Source organism: Epinephelus fuscoguttatus, linkage group LG20 (assembly GCF_011397635.1).
Source record: "Epinephelus fuscoguttatus linkage group LG20, E.fuscoguttatus.final_Chr_v1".
NCBI lineage: Eukaryota > Metazoa > Chordata > Actinopteri > Perciformes > Serranidae > Epinephelus > Epinephelus fuscoguttatus.
The window spans coordinates 7,088,707-7,109,932 of NC_064771.1; the positions used below are offsets into that span (position 1 = coordinate 7,088,707).

General features: G+C 40.3%; 1 protein-coding gene across 3 annotated transcripts in view; it reads left to right on the forward strand.

Annotated features, from left to right (window-relative positions):
* The window catches only part of ca10a (carbonic anhydrase Xa), a 363,435-nt gene that overhangs the window by 48,365 nt on the left and 293,844 nt on the right, over nucleotides 1-21,226 (forward strand). For all 3 annotated transcript variants that reach the window (XM_049563761.1, XM_049563760.1, XM_049563759.1), the window contains one exon: nucleotides 3,778-3,852. In XM_049563761.1, coding sequence (XP_049419718.1) covers nucleotides 3,778-3,852 — 75 coding nt within the window. The remainder of the gene's footprint in view (nucleotides 1-3,777; nucleotides 3,853-21,226) is intronic.

Genomic DNA, 21,226 nt, shown 5'->3' on the forward strand with positions numbered 1-21,226 from the left:
CCTGTTCTGTTTTTCATTAGTCATACTGTAAATTGCATTCATTTTCTTTCTTATTTGCCACATCTTCCATAAATGGGTAATTCATATATTTTCACATTTTTCAATTTCATATTCCTCATAATATATTTTGGTGTAATTAGCGCTGCTATTCGGCTGCTGCAACAGCTCAGTTTTCCCAAAGGGATCATGAAAGGTTCAATTTACCTCACAGAATTCATCATTTTAGTATCTCAGCAGCAATTTGTCTAAAACTGATAGTGATAAAATTGTTTCACATTTACTCTAATTATACTGAAATAACGGCGGGAGTGGGCATATCAATCCAAAAAGGGTGTTTTATTCTCTTTTTTTAGTCAGGGACAGCAGCTGTGTTATTATGGGCTCTATTACAGTGCACATGTGCAGTGTGAGAGTAAGAGAGACAGAGAGAGAGAGAACGCTATCTGTATTGTTGTCAGGAGCTTGTAAGAGGATCATGTCCACAGGCCTCAAAATCTCCTTTATATTATTACTTACAGTAGCTAGCATCCCAAGGGCTCTCTCCTACACACACTACCTACCCTACACACACATACACATACACAGACACACACAGATACCCAAATTACACTGCATTCGATTGTTCTCTCTGACGGCTCATTATTTTTCATACTGCTAATCTTTTATCATATGAAAAATGATGAAGATGCTCTGCGGTTAACAAAGTAGTACACCGTCATCACAGTGTATTCACTATGTAGCAGTAAGGTTAGCTTTATGTAAATGTAACCGTAGAGGCAGTTAAACTATTTCTTGCTACGGTGTTACCAATTACCATGAAAAAGCTCCACCACAGAAGCTATTGGAGTCATGGAAACAGCAGCTACAGCGCTGAAAATACTACAAAATTTAAGCTGTGCATGTAATTCTCAACTCTACGTGTACCTGTGCATGTAACTTAGGGCTGCCAATTCTCATGCACTGACTGAGAAACTCATGCAATTGACACTTTTCACATGCTCTCACTTAAAACGTCAATTTACTCACACAAAGACAAATTTAAAAAGGACTAATAACATTGCGATGTGAATAGAGGACACTGAGAATGCTCTATCATAAAACACTACAGTCGAGTGAGCCGTGATTTGCGAAAAAATGGTCAAGCCAGTCACCGGTTGGATTTGATATGTCACTTGTGCCAATACAGCACAGGTACTTGGAGGGGCCATAAAGGATGGAGACCGACACATTTTTAGCAAAAATGCCTCAAATGTTATGTATTAAATATAATTATAAAACATTTTTTACAACATTTTTTTTTTTCATTTCATTTTTTACAAACAGATTTCTGCTCATACTGTTCCTATTACATTATATAGGATATAGTCCAAGTAGTTTCACTGTACATTACTGTACAGGGAAATTTAGCTTAAATGATACTGTAAGACACTGAAAATGTCTTCATGTATAAAATTTCTTTCATCAGAGGTTTGCTGTTCTTTCTTTTCTTTTCGAAAATTAAAAGGGAAAGTCAGCTCAAAATACACTGCAACACAGACAATGTGCTCATGTTTAAACTCTCATAAAATCCTTTTCTTCAGAGGTCTGTCTGAAGTCAGTTTAATCTTGCATGACCCTGACTGACAGCATAACATCCCCCACAGAAGCTTTTTGAAATTTTCAGTGGAGTCCTCTTTAGAATGACCCTATCAAATTTGAAGTTATTATACTTTAGGTTTATTTATTTATTTATTTATTTTTGGACAATCAAAAGGTAAAAAAAGTCACCTCGAAATACACTGCAGCATTGAAAATATCCTCATGTTTAAACTTATAATTTTTTTTCCTTCAGAGGTTAGTTAAAATTGTCAATTTAATCCTTTTCAGCATGACCCTGACTATGACCATGTAAATTTGAAGTTGTTTAACTGTACAGTTTTTAGGAATATTAAAGAGAAGGTTAGCTCAATTTCCATTCTGATATTTTCTCACATTTTTTAACTGCTGGCAGGATTTTTTTTACAGAGGTTTGCATATATTTTCATTGTAGTCCTCTTCAGAAAGATGCTGACTATAACCCTGTCAAATTTGAAGTTATTATACCAGTGGTACCCTATTGGTGCAGCCACGGGGTCCAGTTTTCTCTTTAGTCATTACTTGAAGGTCCACACAGTTCAGTATATTCAGCATCATACTTGCATTTGGCCACGTTGTTGAGCTAATTTGCTGTCTCTGTTAAGCAGCTGTCCATTAGTCAGTGACTGTACAGCAAGAAACAGCACTTCACAATAAAAGCTCTGTGCTTGAACTTCACTTTACGTCATAATAATGTTGTTTTTTACAAAGTTGACACATTCCCGAGTGACTTGTGACGCAAGTGACCTACTTTTGGAACGCGACCCACCAGTTGTGCATTATACAGTTTTTTTTTTTTTTTTTTTTTCTTTTTTGTGTTGTTGTTGTTGTTGTTGTTGTTGTTGTTGTTTTTTACGGATGAGTGCATGTACACAAAAAAAAAATTCCAGCCCTAAGCTATCTACGTCACAGATATCATGGTATGCTCAACAAATTACACACATTGAAAGAAGCTTATCGAAGATCAACTAACACCGAGACAGGCCACAGCTGACTGCTTAGGCTTACGTTACACATTACAGATCACTGTGACAGTTTTGTGTCAAAGGTCAGAGCTCACGAATGTCCAATTCTTTACCTCCTCCTGGATTTACTGGTCACAGCCACTCCATTCAAATCAGCTGATTCTGGTCCAAAGTTGTTGTTTTTTATGATAGTAATTACACCAAAGCAGCACAATGAATTTCAGTGCCATGATAAGTGTTACACAGAGCAATTTTAACATATAGTCAATCATATTCAGACTCACTGCTGCTACTTTGTTGGCCAATTCACTGATTTAGGTACATTCCAATCAAAGGCGATGTTTACTTCAAGTAAGTTTACCATCAAAAGGGTAATTTATCATTTTGAGAAACAAGTCGACAAACAGGATCCATTTTTTTCTCTCAAGAGGCCAACTACTGCTTCCTCCCTCTTTTTTTAAACTGGTGGCAGGAGAGATCTCCCTCTGAGAAAATAGCCTTTTCTGGACCATGTCCAGCAGGTCCACCCCTCTGAAATTGAACCTGCTCACCAGTGTTACTGCGGCAAGGCTGTTTGGAGGGGATAGGAGAGGGAGGAGGGTTGTTCGGCCACCTCAGCTTCCATTAAAGACAAGCAAGCAGGGCAACCTCGAGACCCTCGATTAAGCCCCGCTCTGTGCGTTTGGTGAATGAACAGGGAAAGAAAAAAAGTCAAGGTGTAAAAAGCAATATCCCAAAGGCTCGGTGGGTAATTCTCGGTCACAAGTCTTTCTCTGAACTGAGACCTTTACTTAGTCACCTCAATTATACTGTACCACCCTGCTCTAATCTGGGGCTTCCTCCCACAGCTCACACAACATGACAGAATGCATTTCCATACTAATGCCTAGAGAGTCATTGCATCACAGGGGAGGTTGTGTGTGTGTGTGCATGTGTGTGTGTGTGTGTGTGTACATGTGTGTGTGTGTGCGCAGTTGGACTGAAACGAGAGGTTGAGTTCCAATTGGAGGCCTGTTTGCTCCGAGGCCATCTCCGGAGACTCTATTTGCTGAGGCCTCTTGCTGGGAAGGTTAGCAGGGCATCTGGAAATGATGAGGACAGTGAAAAGCATCTGAACGTGGCAGGACAGTGTTTTTCGCTTTCTTGTCTGAATTTCAGATCTAACTGATTGATGCCCGTGTTTTTCTTCTTCTTACAGCACAACCAAATCCGCCGAAAATTCACGAAGGATGGTGGGCGTACAAGGAGGTTGTGCAGGGGAGCTTTGTTCCAGGTAAGCCTCAAAACAGTATGCAGCACTTTGATGCGTGGTAGTTTCCCACAGAATACTGATTTCCCCACATACACTTTAACCACACTGTGTGCTTGATCCTGAAGTCGGCGCTTATTACATATTTAAGATAACATCGGGCCACCTTGCCATCGGCAATGGTTTTATTTTCTCATTCTGACAAGACCTCTTCTTCGCCCTTCCCACACAGATGACGCTTTTTCACTGATTGATTGACGGCAGCTCACTGTTCCTTCCACCTTTTCCATCTTGTTGTGTATCTGCGTGTCAGGCCAATTATTTTCCGGAGATTGTGTTTTTCTGCTGAGCTGAGGTGCTTTTGATAAAGCCTGCAGGTGGCTGCGTGCATGAGTGTGTCGATGTGAGGTAACATCGATACTTATGAGGACCAAACTTGTGCGGAGGGATACAACAATTAGGAAAATTCAAACAGAGGACAGAATCAAGGTTAACTTTACTTTAAGGTTAAAGGGGAGGGATTCTCTTTTGTAAATACCCAGTGGTAATGAGCTGTAGAGGGCTTGAGTTTGGTGGATTCCAATAATACAGTTACTTATAATACATATATCTTAATTATTTTAAGATGTTATTAACCCCATTAAATTGGAACTTTAACCCAGCTTTCACCCCAAATGTACAAGTTGCAAATTTACACAAAGCAAGGTATTGCTTTCCATGAAGTCTTCTTAGTAGCCGTATGAACCACAGTGGAACACACTGCACTGATTTTCAGCTTGGTTGCCAATTTCATTGAAGGAAAGAAGAGAGAAGTTAAATTGTACTTCTCTGAATCCTTGGGGTAATGTAACTCTGCGCTCCAAAACAAAGCAGCAACCTCTGGGGCTGAAAAGTGAAGCCAATATGGAATTGCAGTTCCTCTAATGGCCACTTGAGGCTGGCTCCAGAAACAAGTCAACATTATGCCCAATTTCAACATTCATGACTACTATAGGGGGATGTAAATTTTTATACAAATCACCCATTTACATTTTATTAAGGCTTAAAGTTACGCATAATTATGCACAGGCCCCTTTGAGTGACAGGTTGTCTGCAAGGCATCACCACAGTCTATGAATCAGATCCACCCCTTACTCCTCCACAGCTCCACCCTCTCAAATTTGATTACTTCTGACTCCAAAAACCAAGATGGCGACGGCTGAAATACCAAATTTGGCGCTTCAGAACGGGATGCTACATACCAGTGGGTTAAGGCATGGTAGCTACATCCCTTATTTTACACAGTCTATTTCCAAAACCTGAAAAAAGTGAAATGAAATAACATATTTCTGCAAATATCAGAGAAGTTCAAATTGTTCACACTCTGCTGTTATCAATAGCCATCAGAGTTCTGCGAGAGAGTGTAAACAGATGTTTTGATATAGTTTTGCTATTGTTAAAAGCAGCCCTCGTTTACTTCGATTCGTGAAGAATGTTCGTCATTTTTGAATTCTTTGTTCAACATGGAAGCATACGCAAAAAACAAAAGTTTTCTCCACAAATTTCAGGTAACAAGCAGTGAGTACAAATAGTCATTTTGCAGGTGTCATATTATTTTAAACTAATAATAGTGACTAAAAAATACTTTTGTCTATGAACCATGACAATTATTATTGAGCCTAGTTTTAGACTTTTAAAGTTTAAAAGGCAGTGATTTGAACCCCAAATTATAGATAATACATTTCTAACAAAAACTGGTGTTTCTCCATTGACTTCAATTACAGTTCTGGAGCCAGTACGACCACTTGTAGTTTCCATTGGGTTATACCCAACTGTGTGAATTAGAGTGTTAAAAATATTCTTATACCTTTGCACCACTGAATGCTGTGGCTGAAGGCATTATGTTTTCAGGTTGTGAGAATATCGGTTTGTCCCATTTACATGAACAGGACGTCTCAGGAACGACTTGAGGGAGTTTACTTAAATTGGGCTCAAACATCCAATTGGACTCAAGGATGAACTAATTAGAATTTGGTGGTCAAAGGTCAAGGTCACTGTGACCTCACAAAACATTTTTGGCCGTAACTCAAAAATTCATAATTATGACAGTATAACACAAATGTCTAATGGGATAAAACAATGAAGTGATGATATTTTATATCCAAAACATCAAAGGTCAACTTCACAGTGACGTCTGGCCATTATTCAATGTCTTATCTCAGGTCTTATTTTGTCTTATCCCAGAAGGGGAGCCATTGGGTCAAATACTGAGTCGGTGTCACTCATCTTGGGTGTCCACCTTGAAACTGTGCTGATTGTATAGATCCTCTGTGCTTCCTGGTTTAGAATTCGTAGCTTCTTTGCAGCACCATCCATATTTGAACTATTGTCAACTGTCATGGCTACATATGAGTCTAGAAAGACGTGGATGTAAAAACCCAAACTGACTGATTGGTGGAGACATATACTTGCAAGGTGATAATTCTCGTTTGACATGAACTTTTCTAAGTGAATCTTAAAATGTTAAATTAGGGCTGAAGATTAAAGGTGACATGTTGTGGTGAAGGCTGAGTTAGGGACCGGGCCTTAGGGGATGAAAGCATCGATGCAGTGAGTGCACAGTGAGGTTATGTGGTATTGTGGTGTGTACACAGCGAATAGAGGCATCTGTTTCCAAAAGCAAACATTACGGCTTTCCCAGCATGTCCAGGCATTCATAAATAAGTGCCTGTTTGTCCTTCCCTCTGGCACCAACTGCTCGGCGGTTTGCTGCTCCTGTTTATATCTCCGCTATCTCTTGTAGCAGTTCTCCACGGCGCACTTGCTTTACTAACCGCCGTACAACAGCTGGAGCAGTTAAACACTATTCATGATCCTCCTGTGGCTGTGCAGAGTATTCCCAACCCTAGTTACCTTGTTCTGCAGCCGGCAGGATTTCATAGTGGGGACATAAAGAAAAAGGAAGGTTTTTCACTGCAAATGAAGCCCAATTTAATGACGCAAAGAGAAATAATATTGATGAAACATATTCTTATTGTGCTTAGTCTACTTGGACAGTGAAAGGCAATAAAAGATTTCATTGAAAATTGAACAGTTTATGCACTGGAGTTTCTGTCACATGTGCTACGCACACTGGGGCAAGCCATTGGAAAAATTATTACAACACTTACTCATATCAGAGTAATAATATACTCCCTCAGAGCAGCAATCCACTACAATGACTATCATCTAACTTTTCCTCATCTGCACTTTAGCTATTTTATATATTTTATGTACAAACGATCAGTGCTGTCGGATCTAGTATTTGAATATTTCTTCATCTGACAGTTAAAGGGCTTCTTAACGAAAGTTGTATGTATTTGATTGGCAGCCAACATAATATTGTAGAAATTGAAATGGAAATTATACCTCTTTCTCACTGGGAAAAAGCAATAACATGACTGCGAGGCTCCGCTCAGCTCTGGTACAGTAGTGCTATCAGAGCTCCGAGCCCTCTCCGCTTGTGCTCACCTGTTAATGGCCCATTTCTCTTCCCTGAAACATCTCTCGGCGGAGGTCAAAAATGGCATCTTAAGACATTTGCACCCCAAGGTTAGCAAAGCAAATGTAATCATATTCTCAGGCCTGTGTCACTGCGGCTGACCTTTGGAATATTGCTTATCCTTTCTGAGCTCTCTCAATTAGCTTTAAATTTGGTAAAGGTCAGATATAACTCTTTGTACTGCGCCAGTTTCCCCTCACCTCCTCTTCCTCCTCAGTCATGTCATCTGTTCCACTCACTGTTGTGCTTCTTTCTATAGAGCAAACACGTCTGGCTGAACCATTTATTCCAGCACTGGGTGTTAGAATTGTATATTAGTTTGTTCATTTCGCTGTGATTAATGGAAGCACGCAGGATACGTGTGATTTAATTTATGCACTCATTAGTTTGTGTCTGGTGTGTGATTTTATAATTTAACTGAACTTTAATTAACATTGCAGTGCAACTTACAACTTGAGTGCCTGCTGTGTTGTAAAAGTCTATTAAAACCTATTATTATGCCAAAGCACCAAAAATAGAATTGAAAAGCAAAGTCTGCATCTAAGTCAACCAATCAGATGCCATGGTAATGCTCCAGAGTTATTTACTGTGACAATACTAATAATAAGTGCTGTTTTTTTTAATAAGGGCAAGGGCAATTTATCAATATCTTATCAATATATATGATATGAGATGAGATATTCTCTTACATTTTGGATAGTAATAACATAAGTGTGGTCTTTTTCCTGGTTTTGCAGTAAAGCGATGTCATTTTTTTAAATAACCAAACTGTTGTAGCCATTCTGTTATTTGCCTTTGTCCACTTAGTCATTCTGACTGTTTACACCTGGTATTAACTTGCATCTTGGGTGATGCAGTCACACGTAAACAGCGGCAAATTCAAGCGTAAACAACCACCAAGCTGCATTGTGGTCGGATGAGATGGTCTGGACACGTTTGACCACGTCTTTTGTAGTGTAAATGCTAATGTGTTCAGATGCATCACTGACAAGGACTAAGTCATCACTGCAGGACGTGGTGGTTGTTTTGGGGACAGCATGCTAAAGCTCTATAACTCACCCATTTTACAACAAGTTAGATTAAGTGTTGTTTGGCTTTGCCCTGTGGAAGGCTTAATATTGTATTCTGCTGACAGTGTCAATCTCTAGCTGTACCGACATAACTGCAGTTCTGACTAGTGAGCAGCTAGCAAGAATGTGGACATAATAAATATGCATGGAACCTTTGACCTTTCAGTAGTCAAGTAGTCAGCTGGAGACACATGATAAACATGATGTCGATGTGCTCGGAAACACGTTAGTACCAGGATCAGTAACAGGGTCAATTTATCTACATTGCTAATTATTTATCAAAAATTTTATTGTGTAAATATCTTGTGAAAGCCCCAATAGTGAACCCTACATTTTTTTTTTGTTGTCGCAGTATCAGTATCGAGGTACTTGGTCAAAAAATAAAATGTTTAATTTTCTCCACATTACCCAGCCCTGTTTTTAAAGCATGTGAATTATTTAGGTGAATATCAAATGGACTCCAATTAAATGTTGCCTCTCTACATTGGCAGACAAAGCCCTTTATAATTTGCCTCTCATTCACCCATTTACACACACCCACACTCGTACACCAATGGTGGCGGAGCTGCCACTCCAGGCGCTGGCCTGCCTGTGTGGAGCAACTTGGGGTTCAGAAGACAATCTACCTCCTGATCTACAGAATGATTAGTTTGATTCCAGATTATCAATAATAATACCAGTTGGTCTGTTTAATGACATCAGCCATGTGGCATAAGCTGGCCTTTACAAATTTATTTCAGAATAAATATAATACATAAATACATATAATACAGAAATACAGGGAAAAAAAAGATATATTTTGACACTATCATTTGTATAGAACTAAAACCTGTCTTAATCGCCTCTTTGTATTTCTTGTTGTCTGGATATGTTGCAGCAGCCTCATGCGATGGAGACAGGCAGGGGTGAGAGAACAACTGGTTAGAAAGAGAAGGCCTGTGAGCGCCCCAGGCTGTGTGCATGTGCTTTTCTTAAAGAAATGATATTGTCACATTTATGAGTGTTTCACTACTGGAGGGCAAAATGTAGAATGGAAGAAATGGGTCTGATTGTATTTATATAAGAGTTTAGCAGGCAGGGAGGGCTTTTGATGCTGTAAATGCTGGGGAAGCAGGGCTCTTGGTTAATGCTGCTTCATATACTCTTTTATATTCATACTTTTCTTATACTCTTATTTTTATCTATATTCTCTTTTTATGACACAGTCTTGTATATTTTTTGATCTTACCTTGTTTTGTGTCTTTGTTTGTACCTTATATGTAGTCTGAATGTTTGTTTCACTCCTACGGAATGTTGCATTACTCATTCTTTTGTTTGAACCAGGAGAATCATGTTTTCGTTCCTCGACTGTACTGCACTGTATACAGATGGATGACGACAAAGTCTGTCTTGTCTTCTTTTACTCTGCATCCTTTGATTTGCCTAAAAGTTTATATTAGATATAAATCTGAATTTAAAGTCTCTTTCCCTCCAGAGCTGTAGCCAGCTTCGTATAAAAACTAATGCCTGGAGTCCAACTGTAGTCAAAATGGACTCAAATGACAGATGTCTTGTTTTGTAGGCACATTTTTGATCAATAGTGGTTGTCAGCAATAACCTTGAAGACACACATTGCGTTTTATATGACTTCTTTGCAGTAAAAGCCAGGAGTAACCTAATCCAGCTTTGGAGGAGGGTGAACATTAACCTGTGAGGTTGATATCAATCGGGTAACATTACAAACAGTAACGCTGGATTACTGATTTCCAGCATGGGAATGACAGACTCTGCCACCAATTTAAAAAGATGCGTTATAGAGAGCTAATTACAGAATGTACATACATGAAATGGCCACTGCTGACCAAAACAGTGATGATAAATAGTATCAAAAATAGAGTTTAAAAATAACTGTCATAGAGCTGGGTGAAATAGAGAAGATCAATTATCACGATATTAATATGCGAGAATTTTGATAAATCATTAATAATGTGGATATTATGAGAAAGTGGATAACAGCAAATAATAGAACAGCTAGAACAGTCTGGTGAGTTCACTTTATTGTAATGCAGACTTTAAAAGCAGGAAAAGACAATCCTTAAAGTGTTACAGTATCCAAAATCTAAGACGATATCTAGTCTAACATCATGATATTGATATGATATCTATATATTTTGCCCAGCCCTAAATTGTTATTTCTCTTTACACTGAAATGCTCTTACTAGTCCATCTGCTAATAGAAATGTGTGATAGGATCAAAAGTGCAGGAACATGTAAGTAGACATTTAACTGAGATTGTTTATCCCAACTTGTTTAGCCTTTAACATGACATGACCTGCTGTTATCAGTGGTATATCCATACATCTGTGCTCTCTCTGCCTCACCGCCAGCTTCCTTTTCCCATCTGATTGCCCCTGTGTGCCAACAGAACTTAGGGTTTGGGTACATTTGTCCCTCTGTGTGGTCATATAATCCTGCTGCTGGTCTCCCGCTTGGCTAGATGTAATGGTGCATCACTGCAGAGTTTGAAGCAGTGGGGTTTTCCCCATGTTAGGTACCACCTTGTGCTTGTGAGAGAGATGAGGGGGAGGATGGAGAGAGGGAGAGCCGGACGGCAGCAGAAAGGGAAGAGCTACTGACAGGGCAGAGAGCGATGAGAGTGCTCAGAGAGACTGACACAAGGATGCTTTTATGGAGCTAATGGTGTAACAGTGAAATTGTTCTGGCTTTCAAACACAGACACACACACACACACACACACACACACACACACACTCATTATAGCCACAGCCCTCCATTTGATGAGATTTGTCTGAGGGTTCCACATTAGAAGACTTTGTTGTTGTTCATTTCGGATTGAAATATTTAACTGCCAACTCATACTGTATGTGTGGAAATAATCAGGATGAGTGACGCTTATAATTCTGTTAGTCATTGTTACACATCCAATAATTAGGCTCATTTCAAGCAAATTATAGCTCTTACATGATTCTGAGTAATTAGAATTGAGAACCATTTTCATGATAATTTACAAATACATGCTGTTCATTTAAAGGGCCACTTCACCCAAGTGACAAATAACCCAATGTTGTCGTTTACCTTGACTTGTGTCTCAGCGTGCAGATTGGGGTTTTGGTTTAATGCTCCCATGAGGTGCTGTATCTGCCTCTGTGATTTCTGCCTCCACCTCAATTCAGTTGAAAAAGAAATAAATAGAATCCAAAATTGAGTAGCTACTTCTGTTCCCAGAAACAACAGGCCTTATACACAATACACTTTTTCCATTCTTGAATTTTCTCCAAGGTACAAACAACAAGTGATTCAGCAGGGCTTTCTTCCAACTTGTCAAAAACTGATGCTTATTCAGTTGCCCTTCCGAACGCACCGTCATCCAATGCTTCAAGCAACTAATGTACTATGAAAAGTGAGAAAGTCTGTGCAGGGTTGAAGGGATTGGTGGTGGTTGGGTCAAACAAACAGGACTTTCATCCACAAGACTGCTGTTCATGTCTTGTGTGAAACCAAAGGTCAAAGCAGAGTTACTATGCAGCATAGTATAATAACATACTTAGTTAACCCAAACCGTGATCTTACTTCTGAAAACAACTGAGTGCTTTTGTTTAATTCAGTTGACGGTAGAAAATGTTGGGATTCTACATTTCTGCAAACCATGGATATATTCCATTTGTACAGTTTCTAAAGTGATATACTGTATGAGCTGACATTGTCGTCAAGAGGTAGAGGGTAGGGTGGATGAGCTACAGACCACTGCAGACCACGGTTCCAGACCATCATACAGTAAAATCAGTTGTTTTTTAGCCAGTTATCACAGCACTCCCAGCGGCTTTTTAGCCATTAAACATGGGTGTTTTGTAGTGACACATTTCTGTGTTTCCACTTCATGGTATAGTGCCACAAAAAGCTTTTGTTTTGCACTGAGACGTTGCTGTGTTTCCTGCCAGCATAGTGCCACTAACAGTGGCTGTTTTTTAACAAGACATCCATGTGTTTACTGCCAGGATAGTGCCACCAAATGCTGTTGTTTTTTATTGTAAGCCCAGTTATGCAATGAAGTTTATTTTGAGATTATTTTCGAAAGACAGTATGCATGAGATTAGCAGAAACTGACATACCTCCCCTGAGCTTTCAAAACTGACGCTAGAAGCATTGGTATTTGACAAGTTGAGAGTGAGGATATGCTGCATTCAGACCTGTCAGACAAGTCATATAAAAAATGGTCTTTTCTCAAGATGGGGGAAAGACTAGATTTGTTTGTTTTTGCCTTCATAAGCAGTAGACTGTACAGACAGACAGGAAACATGGAGAGAGACACTGAAGGCCAATTTCCACCAGATGCGTGTTGGTTGCGTCTCCGCTCCGTCACGGCAGTGGAGCCGATAGGATTCCATTCTAGCCAATGTGTGTGTTTCCACCAGCTGCGGCTGTGCTGCGTTCCGGCTCCGTCTGAGCTCCGGCAGTCCGGAGCCCTCCGCAACAGATATGCAGGACTTCTATTTTTGCCGGACGCGGGAGCACAACGCAGCAATTCAGCACAGAGCAGATCATGCGGGGCAGGAAGTCGTGCACAGAAAGACAATAAAACATCCGGTTAATTTTCAGAATAAAGTACATAGTGTTCACGGCGGATCATATTTCCCTGCACTACACCTTAAAATGTACATAATGGGCAGAGGCAGGCCTGAAGTCAACAGGTCAGAGGTTTTCAGACGTCATTTCACCCTGTGAACACCATGGACGAGGAGATGTTAATCATGGCAGTGCACCGAGATGTCTTCCGGCGGAGCTGCACCGCACCGCACAGCAAACGCAGCCGTTGGGTGTTGACGGACGGCGGAGGACGCAGCAGATAACCAGCGCTGCCGTTCTCTTTTTTTAATCCAGTTCATTTTTGTATAGTATTTCTGCATGACAGCTTTTCAGTTGAGTGGTTGTTAGGAAAATTCTCAGACTCAGACTTCTCAGAATATCCATCCATCTTTGTGACTGTCATGTCCCCTTGACTGCCTCCCATAAGTCATTTGATTCAGCAAGATGTTTTTTAGGCATCTAACATCACGTCAATCCATTCCTATTTCTGTCACAGTACAACTTAGATATGGCAACATCATTGCAGCTTATTCATATTTTGTAATTGTTTCACTTCCTTAATATGCCTGCGGACACAGCTACATTTGTTCTTGTTTCGTCTGCTGTTTCCGACAGCAGGACTTAAAGCTCTGCAGTCTGAAGTTCTCCTTTTTACTCCTGGCTGACATTATGTGAATGAAACCTTTCCAGATACTGTAGCCTTGTATAGTAATTCGGAGGCGTCGATTTGCCAATGAAGACGTCTCACAAATGCGCATTTGCTCATGAACAGATGATATTCATAATTTCTGACAAGTTTGACCAGTTAAGAGAGTTTGGTGATTCCTACACAGAACACTGCTAGGAACCAGCCGGAAGCATTTACCGAAGGAATTTGGACCCCAGCTGTCATGTCAGCCACTCCTCTGATTTAAATGGGATAAAACCTGTTGGCACAAGTGTTGAGTCAGTTCTCTAGCTTGGTTTATTGTTGTGCTTTTGTCTTTAATAAAGCATGGAGGACAGCTCTTGATCTTGAATGTGAGAGCATCAGATCTAATCGTCAGACCTTATCGTACATCTCCGCATCTGATGCTCCATTTTCTGAGGCCCTCAATCCCAGTCAGAGCATTTTGTCACAGCTTCTCATCACTAGAATTTAATTTAATCTTGTGTTTTCCCCTCCTCACGCTCTTGTTTGATAGCCACTTTTGTTTGCAGCAATCACACAAGCCACTGCAGGTTTTTCTAGCAGGCTTTTGAGCTGATTAACCTTTTTTTTTCTTTCTTTCTTTTTTTTTTTTTTTTACATCCCACTGAGACAAGAGCCAAGCACCAATTATAGAATTTTAGCCGCCAGTTGTAAAGTCCAAAAAGCAGTGTTGTGAAAAATCCCCTTAAATGTTTTTTTTTTTCTTTTCTTTTCACTGAATACTCCAGCTAAGCCCCTCTCTGAATCAATGGAGGAAGCTAATTGGCAGGTACTTTGTATATGTCTGGCAGGTAGCGAGCTCTTCTTCAAGTGACAATCGCTGATCGAAAACCAATTAAAGGCACAGACACCACTGGTGGGGCCACGCACCATTTGCCACCAGCAGGTTTATGGGAAGAAAATGGATATCCAATAGCACAGTGCCAGCTTGTTTTGAGTGTACCCAAGCCAGCCCCTGCACTAGAGGTGGAAATAAGACTGTGAAAATTGCAGAAGCCACTGTGGCGTGGGGGCAGGTCTGATGAGAAGAGGCCTCCCAGTGGTGGGATCAGTGCCCACAGAGTGCAGGAGACAGTCTCTGACAGCCAGCACTGCACAACAGAGGTTATTTGATGGGCCTCGAGCATCTAACTAAACAGATTTGGCCCCAGTAGAGATGACAGTTGCAGGAGGAATTTCTCCTACCTATCATGGTGAAATATTACCTGCTGCACTATTTTCCCACTTTGGCACACAGCAGTACCATCCCAGTCTTTTTGCTCTTTGTAGTTTAGTGTTGAGGTGTCCACAAAAGGAACGGATAACACTTTGGATCAGTTTGGCTTGGTGCATTATAAAAATGTGAGAAGGAAGAAAAAAGAGCTTTTTTTATGAGGCAGGATTGCGCTGTGTGTGTGTGCAGACATTTTCTACAGCCACTAAATCAGTCACAGCCTCTCCGAACTCCAGACTGAAATTTACCTCCTTTTGTACAACCCACAAATAACCTGAAAAGTTGTGGTGCTGTGCTCCAAAGGAAAATGTAGACATGTAGTGATGGAGGATCAGTAGTTTGCAAAGGCTGCTGCTGTAGACAGGTTCAGGCCCAAGGTGGGCCCAGCCCCGGCAGTACAACAGAACAAGAAAGTAGCCTTTGAAGGATGCAGCCTTTGCGCTCTATGTCAACCACGTCCTTTGAAGATCGCATCAGCGGAACCGAATGGTCTCTGGCTTGGGACAGTCTGGTCTGCAGAGGATTTCCTTATTGCATCACCAGTTGTTCTCGCCCCTACCCGTTGGCGTTCCTGTTACCTAGCAACCAGCTGTGCTTGACAAAAGAGTGAGCTTGTAAGTTAGTTAGCTCTAAATAATAGACCCAGAGATTGTAATTATGTATATATTTTTTAATTTAATACTTCTGGAGATGATTCACCATTGGAAACTTCATTGTTTGATATATTTTAGGCTGATGGACCATTTTCAGGTAAACGTATTAAATTATATAATATTAAGATTGTTTAAGATGTGTGCCTCTATCTTATAGTAATGTTACAACAGTTAACTGTGACTTAGTTCACATCAGTTAGTTAACTTTATATGTAATCGTCACCGGTGCACAGTGCTTCTTGGGATAGGCTGGGCCACGAAGGATTCATCCGTTGCATCCCTCAGATTCTTCGAAAGAAGGCTCATTTCTCGGCCGTATTTGAAGGAGCCTTCGAAACAGGACAGCCTTGGTCATGCAGGTGTGACGCAATTGGTCTTCAAATGCAGCCTTCAGAGGCTGCAGCCCCTGAAGTGAGACACAGTTCTACTGTGAGCAGGTGAGGCATGCGTTTTTCTATATGCATGGCTCCAGCCTATGACTCACATTTTGCGACCATGGAGCACCAGTCTGAATTGCAAAGATTATTATTATATGAACGGGAGAGCTGTTAGTTTAATTCCAGCTCACAGTGAATGAATCCTCATGTTTAACAGTGTTGCAGTTAACAGTTAAGCTTTGTGCTTACTGTTAACATCTTACTGTTCATCGTAAGCTTTAGACTCACAGCATAAATATAAACAATTCCAGCCCAAGATTAGCCAGGTGCTTCAGAATAAAAGTACCAGTAATTCTTTTTTTAAATGATTATTTTTTGGGCCTTTTTTTGCCTTTAATTGACAGGACAGTGTGAAATGGAGAGAGAGAGAGAGAGAGGGGGGGGATGACATGCAGCAAAGGGTTGCAAGCCGGAATCGAACCTGCGACCGCTGCAGCAATGCATCGCCTCTGTACATGGGGCACCAGCACTATCCACTACGCTACCGATGCCCCTAGCAATTCTGTTTTGATATATTTCATTGTTTCATTTCATTATTTCAACAGTGCTTTATTGAACTTAATTACAACAGTAAGTTATTTAACTTGTTTATATAGTATGTTATTAATTAACAGTATTTCATTTAACTTTATCATTTAACAGTTGCTACTTTAATTACCTTTATTGTAACTATAGTTTTAGTAGTTTAGCATTTTAGTAGTCTACGGTAGTTTAGAAGAGATTTCAGAATATCAAGATTTATATAGTGTATCGTAACAAACCCATAAATATTGTGATATTATTCATAAGCCATATTCCTCACTAATTTGGTACACTGCTTGGCGAGCATATCAAGGGAGCTAAATGGAGCTCAGGACAAAGCGTTTATACTAAAGCCAGTCACTGCCAGACTTGTGCAAGTTATTGAAAATTAGTAAATAGTCAGTTACTTCTTTCCAAAGTAACTGAATGAATTTACCAGTTATTGCATATGAAAGTAATGACTTGCAGGGAAAAATAACTTTTGCGTCACTTTAAAGGAGCAATAAGCGAAATTCATAATTTCTAGACTGAAGGAATTAAAAAATTGCTATGTGAAGAACTAGAGGTGTAATTTCATCTGGAGTATAGCATGACCTCACACAACCTTTCTCTGTGTTGATCTTCAGCCCCTTGCTGCGCGTTCATGTACGTTCATGTGAATTCCTACCCTGGAATGTTAGCATGGCAGCCGACGAGTGCTAACGCTAACGTCCCCACGCTTAAGCAGGCTCCTGGAACGTTAGCATGGCAGCCGACTAGGGCTAACGCTAACGTCCCCACGCTTCTTGGCTCCGGCGAGCTCCATGAGCCAAAGCCGAGAAACAGGCTCCCGGAACGTTAGCATGGCAGATGACATGGCAGACGACTAGTGCCAACGTCCCCACGCTTCTCGGCTCCGACTCACTGAGCCTGGCGGAGAAGCGTAGGGACATTAGCACTAGTCAGCTGCCATGCTAACGTTCCAACTCAAAACAGATAGCCTATTTATTGTCGGCTTGGCAAGACTTCAAATCAAGCATAGTTAGTTTTTAATGCTCTTTTGGCAGAGTAAAATGAAATTATTGTTTCTCAGACATCTGACAATAACTTCTTAGGCCAGGCCAAATGAGGCCAAATTAAATAAAAGTTCACCTGAGTTTTTTTCTTTGTATCCTTAGCAGTACAAATTCTGTACTACAACTCACAACTACAGGCACATTTTTGTCCTTGATAATGAGGAAGAAAAATCAGTGTCAATATTTCCAGGACATTGGTAATGGTAAATGGACCAAGGTGCCATCTGCTACTCAGTTTTTAACACACTCAAACATTGATGGCAGCATCATCATGAGCAATTTGGGGTTCAGTATCTTGCTCAGGGATACTAATTATAATTTTTTTCTACTTATTGCCATAACTAAATTATAATTGAATGAATAAATCAGTTTTATTTTATTGTAATTGTAGTTCATGGAATAATTTGGTATTTTAGTAGTATACAATAGTTTAGAGATTTCAAAATATCCAGATATATATCGTGTATCACAATATAACCCAAAAATATTGCAATGTTATTTTTAAGCCATATAACCCAGCCCTAGCTGTAACCTGTTGGAAATATATAGTTGCTAATTACAGCAGTTCAGCTCTGCTACTGGAGTGACTTAATGCTTATGGATTTTTTTTGTATTGTTATTCTGTTGCTAATTCTGCATTTGTTTTTCATTGAATGTTAAATTAAGAGTTTTCATGGAAAAACAAACTGCCCTTTTTCTGAATTAATTCAGAAAAAAATTAACAGATTATTTTCTTGTTAATCCAGAAAAACAGTTTTCCTGTGTCACCAAATTACATCATCAACTTTAGTAACAAAAAAAAAGCCTCCACTGTAGCCTCAAAAACCCTACTACCATCCCTAGTGGAAATCTTATTTGCACTTATACTGCATCAATATCAGACTGCTGAAAAGAGAAGAGGACCAGACAGGAGGGAACGAAAGCAAGCAGGCTTAAAGACAAGGGAGGAGGAAGAGGACAGGAAAGGAAAGGAAAGGAAAGGAAAGGAAAGGGAAGAAGCACAGTCAGTGGTATTTTTATATTTATGCTATATATCAGATTGCTGTTGTAAGTGTCCACCTCCTGCATGTTCCTGCAGTGCACGATGGACACTTCTCTTGTCTCAAACAAAAGCCCTCTCCTCTTAAACCTGTGCCCCGACGTCTCCTCCTGTTGTTGCTTTCTGTCTCACTGAATGTGTCCATGATGGAGTTTACATTCAGTTTGTTCACATTCAAAGGAAGTGTGTGCCAAAAAACCCTGTGTGGTGTTACCGCTCACTGTCTAAGAGCACTGGAGGAACTCCAGAGCTACTCAGCAGGCCTGGATACATACACACACTCTCTCATCTGATCACACACACACACACACACACACACACACACACACACACACACACATACATATACAGAGAGAGAGAGAGAGAGAGAGAGAGAGAGAGAGAGATACACACACACACACACACAGTGGAAATTCCAACATTTTTTAGCAGGGAGAACATGGGGATACTGTTAAGGCAGTATTTACATTTTTGGTAACCTTCTGTCAATTTCTAATATGATATTTGGAAAATCCTATACAAACACACTCCAGCTGGCTGAACAAGATCAACACAAACACAAACACATATAAACCTGCACAAAGATACACACTTGTGTACACACAGTGACAGCTGTGGGTATTAAGTGGCAGTGTGATGGATGGGGTTCAGACAGGATGGCCCAGTATTTACCCTCCACTGACTGACAGCAGGGAAAGAGAGGAGGAGAGGAGGAAGGAAAACCAATGAAACGAGGAAAGGAAAGGAAAGGAAAGGAAAGGAAAGGAACGAATAGAATAGACTGAAGGAGTGAAGGAAAGGAAATGGGTGAAAAAAGAGAAGGAGAGAAGGAAAGAAAACCAATAAAAAGAATAGGTGATAAGTAAATGAAACCAATGAAAAAAGGGAAGAAGAGGCAGAAAGAAAACCAATGAATAGAGGGGAGGAGAGAAGAGTAAATGGGTGAAATGAGAAGAGGAGAAAAGGAAAGTAAAGCAATGAAAAGAGGCAGGAGATAAGGAAAGGAAACAACAAAAAGACCAAAAGAGAGAAGGGAAGGAAACCAATAAATACAAAAGAGAAGCGCAGGAAAGGAAATGGGTGAAAAAAGAGAAAAGAAAAGGACAGGAAACTGGTCAGAAGAGAGATGAAAAGGCAAGGAAACATGTAAAGAAGAGAGGAGAAAAGGAGAGGAAAGGAAATTGGTGTAAAGAGGAGTAAAGGAAATTAATCAGAAAGAGGACAGGACAGGCAAAAAGGAAACTTGTGAAGAGGAGGAGATAAGGACAGACAACCAATAAAAAGAGAAGAAGAGAGGAGAGGAGGAAAGGAAACAAACAAATAGAGGAAAGGAGAGGAGGAAAGAAAACTGGTGAAAGAAGAGGAGAGAAGGAAAGGAAACAGTTTAAAAGAGGAGCAGAAAGAAGGAAAGGAAACAGGTATAAAGAGGAGGGGAGACAAGGAACTGAAACAGGTGAAAAGAGGAGAGAAGGAAAGAAAACTTAAAAAAGAGAAGAGGAGAGAAGGAAAGGAAACAGGTAAGAATAGGAGAGAAGAAAAGGCACGGAAATGTGTAAAGCACCGAGGAGAGAAGGAAAGGAAAGGAAATTGGTTCAAATAGGAGTGAAGGAAATGAAACTAATCCGAAAGAGGACGGGAGCAGTGAAAAGGAAACTTGAGAAGAGGAGGAGATAAGGACAGAAAACCAATTAAAAAGGAGAGGACAGGAGAGAGGGAAAGGAAACAAATGAATAGAGAAGAGAAAAGGAAACAGGTGAAAAGACAAGAGGAGAGAGGGAAAGGAAACAAATGAATAGAGGAGAAGAGAAGGAAACAGGTGAAAAGAGAAGAGAGAAGAAAAGGAAACAGAAAGAGGAGCAGAAAGAAGGAAAGGAAACAGGTATAAAGAGGAGGGGAGAGAAGGAACTGAAACAGGTAAAAAAGAGGAGGGCGGGAAAGAAAACTTAAAAAAGTGAAGAGGAGAGGAGAGAGGGAAAGGAAAAAATAACAGATAAAAAGAAGACATGAGAGTAAGAGGAAAGGAGAGAGGGGAAGAGGAGAGAATACAAAATGAGAGGAAAAAGTGATATAGGAATATATGTGAAGGACAAAGTAGGAAAGGAAATATAAACAAAGGATGTTCATGAAGGGAAGAAAACAGGTCAGGACATAATGATGATTTTCGTGGGAGGTGCAGTCAGAACAAGAGAGAAGAAGAAATGACTGCAGAGAAGGAAAAGAGAAGAGGGGAGGAGGAGAGAGAAGATGAAAGAAAGGAGATGAGAGGACAGGGAGATGGTAGATGGGCAGGGACGGGTTGAAGAGGGGCTATATGAGGAGAGAAGTCAGGTCCAAGTTAGACCAAGCGAGGAGATGAAAGCAGAGGCAGCCGAGTGGAGGTTAAGAGAAAGAGAGCGGTGGGATAAATAGAGTTGAAGGTTGGACGGAGGGGTGGAGGGTTTTCTTAAAGAGCCACGCAAAGAAAAAAAAAACCAGTTATAAACTGAAAAATATTCCTTATGGTTGACAGTAACCCTGTGAAGATGGGTGCAGACACTCTCCTCACCTCCTTTAAATCCTTCAATTCCACAGGTCAGTGTCAGTCTGTGGCTGCCTGTCAATCACCCAGACACTG